The sequence below is a fragment of the Microtus ochrogaster genome, chromosome 4 (assembly GCF_000317375.1).
Source record: "Microtus ochrogaster isolate Prairie Vole_2 chromosome 4, MicOch1.0, whole genome shotgun sequence".
In the NCBI taxonomy this organism is placed as follows: domain Eukaryota; kingdom Metazoa; phylum Chordata; class Mammalia; order Rodentia; family Cricetidae; genus Microtus; species Microtus ochrogaster.
In genome coordinates, this window is record NC_022011.1 from 69,925,906 (window position 1) to 69,935,022 (window position 9,117).

The 9,117-nt window shown below is 39.2% G+C and overlaps 1 protein-coding gene across 1 annotated transcript in view; it reads right to left on the reverse strand.

The window, feature by feature from the left end:
- Positions 1 to 9,117, reverse strand: part of Acvr1c (activin A receptor type 1C) — an 82,156-nt gene that overhangs the window by 46,889 nt on the left and 26,150 nt on the right. Inside the window, exon 2 of the mRNA XM_005346429.3 lies at positions 616 to 846. Within this exon, the coding sequence (XP_005346486.1) occupies positions 616 to 846 (231 nt within the window). The remainder of the gene's footprint in view (positions 1 to 615; positions 847 to 9,117) is intronic.

Below are 9,117 nucleotides of genomic sequence, written 5' to 3' on the forward strand. Positions count from 1 at the left end.
ACAGCTGTTCAATCAGAGGGTCTTGGTAGGGTAGAATAGATTCTTCCCAGATTGATTTTATGCTGTGCTTGTGCCCTCAAACTCATCCAGAAACCAGTCTTTCGTTTTCTTAAAAATCAGTGTTATGGAGGCACGACTTTAACATGATACAGTATATATGATTCAATTTGATGAATCTGGATGCACATATGACCATTTCCATCATTCCAAAGGATTCTCTTGTCCCTTCCCTTCTCCTAGGGTAGGCTGATGATCTATTTCTATTACTGAAAATTAGATATCCCTTCTTTTCTTTGCTTTCTTTAATAAAAAGTATTCATGAAAATTTACATTTTACTAGAGGTCCATTAGTTATGTCAAACATTGTAATGCCTGTGGTCAAATTTCCCCAAGATTGTGACACTATTCTCAATGTTTTGACAGGGATGCACAATTTAAGAATTCAAACATCAACCACAGCTAGACTCTAGAGAGTTTCACCAGCCAAAAACAAGAAGAAGAGTAAAATACACATGTTTATCTCAGGAAATATTAGATGGTTTGGTTTCTGCCCTGCTTATCATCTTCCAAGAGTGAAGCATTATTAGGAATGGGTGTGGCTATGCCACCCCTTACCTGTCGGAAGGTGAAGTGTGATATTGTTGCAGAAGTCCGTGAAGCAGCATTCGGTCTTGGTCACGTTGTTGGAACTGTGGCAGAAGACTTGAGCATTTAACTCTGGGAGGGACACGCAGGACTTAATCACCTGCTCTTTCCCATTGGTTAGCATGACAGAGGCCCAACATGCTCCTTCCGTTTGGCAGGTAAAATTTGAAGAGTCACACAAAAGACACACACACTTCAGTCCTGGAAAAAGTAAGGCAAGAAGCTTTAAAATGCAGAAGAGGACGTGCAGTTACTTTGTGCTACTTGAGAACAGAAGTTCAATCTTAACTTAAAGAGGGGTTTGAAATGTGATGAAGTTGCCCTGTCCATCCTGTGCTTTATTAACAGGCTATTCAGTCAGTTATGCTCTGTATGGTTATTGTGATTTATACAGAATTTATACAGTGGTTCCTATAGTTACTATGGTTTCCTAGCCCACACTCTAAATCGTTCTCAAGCTCAATCAGTTTACTCCTAAATCAATAGTGCCGATGAAATGCTAGGAAACTGTAGCTCAGCAACAAGGAGCTGGCTGGCACAGCTTGTAGAACAATGATGCGACACAAGGTAACTGCCATCCAGTGAGCCGGCATGCTGTGAGGGCAACTGCAACTGAATGAGCCAGCATGCAATAAGGGCATTTGCAACCCAACAAGCCAGCATGCTGTGAGGGCAGCTGCAACCCAATGAGCCAGCATGCTATGTTCATTTGCACTTCTCCCAACTCATAAATGCTTTTGCTGAACACAAAACAAGCCATAGAAACACGTAGGTCCAAAATTATTGGTGTTTCTATTCCCTGGACCTTAAGGTTGATATTGCTCTCATAGGCACCTGGAAGGCATTGATGAACCATTCTACTTCCCCTTGTGCTAAGGGATATATCTTAGAGTGATAGAATGACTTCAATTTGAATGCAGACTTTAACCATCAGACAGTTTTCAGTGGGCACCTCCATTCCACAAAAGAAAGCACATTGATAGTGGAGTTTATTATAATAATGACAACAAAACTTTCAAAGCTTAGATGTTGATAAATTAATCTGTTTATTAGCATGCCATTTTAACATCCCTCTTACCATACACACAAACACACTCATACCCTCACTAACATGTCCAAATGATATATTCTGTCTTGGTATGAAATGGCCGAATAGAGTTCAGAGGTCGTAATTTATTCAGATTTTTATTCAATATATCATCTCTAAGTACTACAACTTTAAATATTTCTATCATGATTTTAATGAATGTTTGGTTAAAGCATAACTACCCCCAATTACCTTACTATCCAAAATTTTGCCATATAATCAGTTAATAAAATTCGTCTTTAAATTCCTAATGACTAAAACTAGACCCAATTTGACACTAACAAAATATTCAATTGATAAATGAGTAATCATGAATAAATACTCTTTTTATCAATAGTAATGAGCTGTAGTAGAATCACATATTCTAGGGTGGCTGAGATTCCAGACAGCCAGGTGGACAAAACCGAGTGATTAAGAAACTTGATAAGGAGTCTGGAAAGATGAAAGACGTAGCTACGAAAGGCTAAGGCTCACAACCAAGGAGACTAACACGTGTTAAGGTGGCGCACACCTTTCATCCCCGCACTCAGGAGGCAGATGCAGATGGAGCTCTGCATGCTCCAGGCCAGCCGGGGCGACATAGTGAGGCGGCTCTGTCAAAAACATCAACAAAACAAAAGCATATTAAGTCAGTTTCCTTAAATAAAAGAGAGATTATACAAAACAAAAAACAAAAACAAAAACAGCCTTTCAATCGGGTGTCACTGAATGGAACTGTAGCATTTCCCAACCTTCCAAGCGTCTTCAACACCTGATTCACAGTGTTGTCATTTGGACATCATTTAGTCCCACTGGGCCTCAATTGAATGGTGATAACTCCAATGATAACATACTGCCTCATCATGTTGCTATGGAGAGTAAATTAATCATAGAAATCTTTTGTGTTCGTTTCTGACACAAAGGAAGTATGACGCAAGCATTAGTAACCACCTCTCCTAACACTCAAGAGAGTCAAACTAGTTTTCTTCATCACATGGAGACCGTCCACAGACCTCCATAATCCCTGCAAGAACAGCTGCCCAAAGCAGGACCCAACAGCCATTTCAAAGGCCCTGACAAGGAAATGTATCTTGCTCTGCTCTGCCAGTGGGACTGAGTGTCCTTGTGTTTTTCAAGGTCTGAGCTAAGCTTTTCTCCCATCCCACTAGTTTTTAGCAACTGGGAATAGAATATAAATCTAATATAACAGAAAAAAATTAGTAATGAGGGAATAACAATTGCGGTTGATCTGTAATGTTTCGATAAGCTTTAATGCATTTCTTAACTTTTACCACAGTCAGTAGAAACAGAAAAGAACGGTCTCTGGCCTAGCTTTGTCCCTCACTTGATGGCTGACTTTGGGGAGCCACGGAGTCCTCGACAAATGAACCAAAGTAAGAGCACTGAGCCCAGAAATCTTGACATGTAGAGCACTATCTGCATTGGATATGATAACTCAAAATTAACAGTTCAGGAAAATCTGAAGTTACAAAGCATGGGAAACACTTACCACTCTGTGCCTGGTCCGTACCCTCTTATGTAAGTTGGAAGCCTAGCCATTTGACACACTATCTGAGACTTTGTCCCTCTAGTATCAGAGTCGTAGATTCTCTGCAACTAAGAGCACTGGGTTCTCTTGCACAGAACCTGGATTTGCTTCCCACTACTCACGATTATCTGTAGCTCCAGTCCCAATGTATCCATTGCTCTTTCCTGGCCTTCCCAAGCCCTGCATGTACAGGGTGCCCAGATATACCTCCAAGAAAAAGAACTGTACATATAAAATAAAAATAAATAGATCTTGTTTGAAGATCTTCAGTTTTTGTTTCCAGAAAGAGCTAAGCCAGGAAGTCAATGGAACCAGCTAAGGGATGTATGGCCCCACGGAGTGAAAACAGTTATCAGCCACTCAACCTTTAAGCACACACTGATGTCATGTGCTTTTATCATGGTGTTCAATTCCCAGGGCAGCTTGGTTGTCAATTATCTGCATTTTGCAGATATGAAATGAGGCACAAAAAAAAAATATCAAGTAATTGACTGAATGTACCAGTCTCTGGACTACACAAGTGATCTTGTTTTTATCCCATCAAAGCTGCCATAGTGTTAAGAATTATTTTGGAAACCACAGTAGTTTCTAGAGGCTAAATAAAATTCAATGCTAATATAAGAGAAATAAGTTAGTCATTTATCTCTGATATCTGAAATTTTGATCTGCATTATTTCAATGGAATTTAAGGCAGGGTGGATATTTTTAGGCAAATTCTCTCTACTAGTTTACTGACAGCACAGGTGGTCAAATAAAACTCAGTACCATGTGCTTTACACTAGAACAAAAATCTGCCTCCTCAGTTTATCTAAATTCTACAGCAAGTAAGCCTCTGAGGACATCCCACCCACGTCCCCTATATCTCTCTTCAATGCACTGACTGGATCTTCACAAGAAAACAGTTACATAGTATTTCTTATCATGGGATGGTTGGCACTTTAAACTAATTTCTTAACAAGCTATAGAATTCCCATAAAAGACATAAACCAGGATAATCTAAACTTAGTAAGACATAGAAAATGCCCCCTCTTCCTTAAACCTTGCAGGATAGAAAACACAGACAACATTGAGGATTTACTAAAGGCGATGAGCTCAAACACCTATTCCATGTCCCTACTTATTGCAGGTCAATTAGCAGACAACTGCACCGAAAAGGAGCACACAGCAAACGAAATGAGACCTAAAATGTAAAACTAACACATGCCAGAGTCTATCTCTCGTCCTTCCCTTCTCCCAAGTCCACTATATGCTACATTTGTATAATTAGAGGATATTTACACCAGCCATCCTCAACACAGATCCTTAAGCTGCCAATTAAAATGGCAGTTGCCATTACTGATTTGATTTATGCTTTTCTATTTTGTGGTTTTAAAACCTGATGTTAATTGGGTCAGTTCTTTAGAACACTCCACAGCAAGAAAAATCTGGTTGTTAGCAGATAGCAGTCCCTCCTTGTGGCTCTTTATCTTATACTTACTCTTCAGTCATATGGTACAAGGCAGCAAATGAGGTTGGAGAAAGGGGCAATTACCCATAATAAGGAGGTCTATTAGATCTTTCCCCAACACGAAGACTGCACTTTGCTCCTGTCTCTTCCCACCCCTTTAATTATCTCCCTTTTTTCCCTCTTTGCCAATTAGTCTATAAAAGCCAAGACATCTGTTACCCCAGAGACATCTGCTACCCACATCTACCAAAGGATGTGCACATTTCTAATCAAACAGAAAGTACATTTATTTACCCATAGTTACACATGATGCCTAGCACACCCTGTTGACTGAAGTGTAAAAACTACCAGGATACAGAGTGTGTGTGTGTGTGTGTGTGTGTGTGTGTGTGTGTGTGTGTGTGTCCTTAGGTCCTATGACATTAAAAAGACAAATATTTTTGACAAACAATTTGGAATACTGCTTTCAATATATTGGCTTCATTTCACCTGTTTCCTATATCTTGAGGCCCTGTGCTTAACTGTGTACTGACCAAGACGAACATCTGACTCCATACTCAGTCCTCCTCCCAGATATTAGTTTGTTTGGTTCACTAACTCTGTTTTTAGACCAGACTATCAGGAAAGCATTTTAGGAGTGACCTGTTGACTGTGTAATCTTTTTAAAGAGAACAATCTGAGCTCATCCAAGAGCTGGAGTGGAAAGACATTACAACAAATGGCACTGGAGAATCCAAAGAGATGCCAGAGTCTCAACAAGTGGTGCTAGTGAAACCAGGATATGTTTTACATTGGAGAAGAGGTTTAGCTTTTGTTCCCAAAAAAGAAAAGCTTTGGTTACTATCAAAATTGATAAAGATTAAATTCAAACAGAAGAGACCTCTTGATTAGAAAAGGTGATATTTCATCAAAGAGCATGGCCATTCTATCTAAACTACCTTATAAGACTAATAAATGCCTTTCATTTGACCAGATATAACTTGCCAAAAAGATAAACTCCTCAAAATTAGGGTTGGGGCAGGGTTTTGTTTTTGTCTTTCCAGGATAATGACGGCATCCAATTAAGGAATATAAAGACCACTGGACATATGAGACATATGAAGAAAAATGATGAATCACCCAGAGAAGATGTCCAAGGAAAAGAGTAAATTGGCCTAATGGTATAGCATACTTCCAGCAGGATAAAATTTCATAAATCTTCCCTAATGTTTGTTTCTGTTGTTCTCTACAGACACATGAGACAAATCATCATTTTGTAGTCTCAATTCAATTAAAGATTAAAGGTGGCTTTGGAGCTGGAGTGTGGCTCACTCATTCTTTAAAACCATCTATGCTTGTTTAAAATAATCAATCCAAAATTTCTGTCTCATATCAGAAGAGTTAGTTACCTGGTACAGGACGGAAAAAAAAAACAAAATTAACAGCCTATTTTATTGCTGCTAATCTCATAATCCTTGGGTTTCATTTTGACTTATTAAATTTTTTCTTAAGGTATAAATACCTCAAAATTTATAAGATTATTATATATACTTAAACTTTTTGTAATGATATTAATGGTCATATAGAATACTAAATAATTCTAGAAATAAACTTCATCTTTCTTCCTGTATGTGATTTTGGGCTTGAATCTGAAGCATGTAACTGGGAATTAAGTTTGTGTACCCTGGATGTACATAACAAATTGTGGTCCTTTAACCATTCCAAGATCTGCTGCATATGACAATCAAAATGTTTATGTTTTCTGCAGTGAACTGTAGCCATTCATAAAGAATGAAGACCTTTGAAGTCTTCAAAAGATGATGGGGCCCCACAAAGATTATTTCACCTAGATTGCAATAATGCCATTAAGCTGACTACCCAAAAATCAACTTTGGATTACAAACTGCTCAGAACAACTTCAAAATAGTTAGCTAAGAAGTTCTAGCCTCATAGACTGCTTCATGTAGGACTTCAAGTAAGCTATGTATGCTCCTATCATACCAAGAACGGACAACAGCTAACTTTCCCAAGACTTGATTATTATCTTAATTTTTTTCAGTGTCCCTTAAAGATGTCATTGTTCCCAGACAGCAGGGAGTAATTTTATAAACTTGATACCCATGTTTCTAAGAGGTGGGGTGAGTGGTTTTGGTTGTTCTGTGGACTACAGATGTTTATGATCTTTTAGGGGTATTGTTTGCAAGTTGTTATTGGTCATAGTGAAGGGGAAGTGATGGAGGAAGGCCATTGGTTAATTAAATAAAGAAGCTGCTTGCCCTGATAGGTTAGAACGTAGGGGGAGGAGTGAACGGAGCAGAATGCTGGGCGGAAGAGGAAGTGAGGTCAGAGACTCGACAGCTCTCCTCGAGGGGGCAGACGCCTCAGAGAGACATGATGCTCCACTCCTGCGGGCAGAGGCGAGAGCTCTGCTCTCTGAGGCACACGCGATGAAGCTCCGACCCAGGATGGACGTAGGCTAGAATCTTCCCGGTAAGCGCACCTTGGAGTGCGACACATATGATTGGAAATGGGTTAGTCCAGGTGCGAGAGTTAGCCGAGAAAAGGGCTAGAGCTAAAGAGCCAAGCAGTGATTAAAAGAATACAGTGTCCATGTAATTATTTCGGGGCATAAGCTAGCCAGGCGGCCAGGGTGCGGCTGGGGTTCTGGGGACTCAGCTCCGCCGCACCTATTACTACAGAAGGTTACTAAATAAGGGAGATTACATTCAGGAATTTTTCATTATGAAAAGAAAAGGGAGAGTATAGTAATGATAGGATAAAAGGGTTGTCTATTTAATCTACTTTTAAACTAAAAAAAGATACTATTAGTTTTAAATATTTTACATTGGTATGGATTTTTGAGGTTATTTTTATAATATTGTATATGTGTTTCTACTCTTAAGTTATCATGCCTATGTAGCTCATTTAGCAAAGTAGTATAAATTTCTAGTCCTTCAAGTTTACAAAGTATTTAGGATAATAAATTCTTTTAATTTAAGAATGCAAGTTAGTAGTTAGTCACCTATAACAATCAAACTTATAGTCATGCTAAGTATGTTTCCAAGCACAAACAGGTATATTTTAGATAGACAGGTGGTCTTCAAACACTTTAGAGATATACAGAATATGGCATTTAAAATGTTGTAATAACATAAGGCTTTCCTTGACAGCGAGACACATCTGCTCCTGGCAGCACCAATTAACTTCAGAGATGATGATGAGCATTGAAGAACTTTCACATGGAGTTTGCCTTCCCTATGGCAGAAGCTAGCTATATGGGCAAAGAAACTATCCTTTCCTCAATTACTAACCAGCATAATGCAAAACAAAAAGTGACTGCCAGACTTTGCCAAGGCAAGGTAGGACAATGCTTCAGAGTTTCTTGCTTCTATGAGTCTGTTAAAGCCCTTCCCCCTCCTTCTAATTCTTTTTCAAGCATCAGCCCAGATGTCTCCACCTCAGTGAAATCGCCACAGAATCACCCCAATTAAGAATCTGCTCCTCATCTCTTTCAGTTCTTTCCAGAAATCTGTAATTAGTTCATTTGTTGTATTTATCCCAATATAATGAAAATGTCACAAAGTAGAAAACCTTCTCTGTTTCCATCCAAGCACAACCCCTGCACCTACAGCAGGGTCTCTAGGTATGATACTAGTACAAGGCAGGTGGATTCGACTATCAACTGTAGAGAAGTGCAAACTACAGGAGAATTCAAAGCTTAAAGATATGCGACTTCTAGCTATTTTTGTGGTCTGTTTTCTTCCAGTCTTACATAGGACCTGTTCATATGAATCCATAAACACAATTTAGGTGCTGCTTTTACACTCATTCCTCCAGGATAATATTATGAACACCGTGCCGTCTTGGTTATAACCATTTAATGGAATGTACAGGGCTGTCCTCAGTGAAAATACACAGTAGACAACATTTCCTTATTTTCAGGCATTTTGATAGTTTTCATTGTTTGCAAATAAATAACATTGCACGAAGCCTTCCCTAGGCAAGCATCCCAGACTGGAATTACAACATCAGACATTCTCGGTAGCTATTGGGAAAGGACTTTTCAAAGCTGTTGTAGTGCAGATTTCCACCGCTGTTGTATGAAGGCACCACAGGACACATGTCAGCGTCTGGCGTCTCTGCAACCGAGACGACACTCCCTAGTTGAAGTTTCCTTTAATCTTTGTTTCCTAGCTAAAGGAGCTAAACCCTTTTTGTTTTTTAAATATTTCATTTGGTTGTCCTCCTGGGTGAGATTTTGGTCTGCCGTGGTCATCTCCTGTGTGAGTCTTAATTTCTCTTCTAACTTGCAAGAGCTTTTTGTAAATATGGGAACCCTTTTTCCCATTCCCACTTCTATACTTCTTGTTTTCTCTTAGCCATCGTCTTCATCTTGTTGTTTGGTCGGTCGTCTCTTGCTGTGCGGGGGGG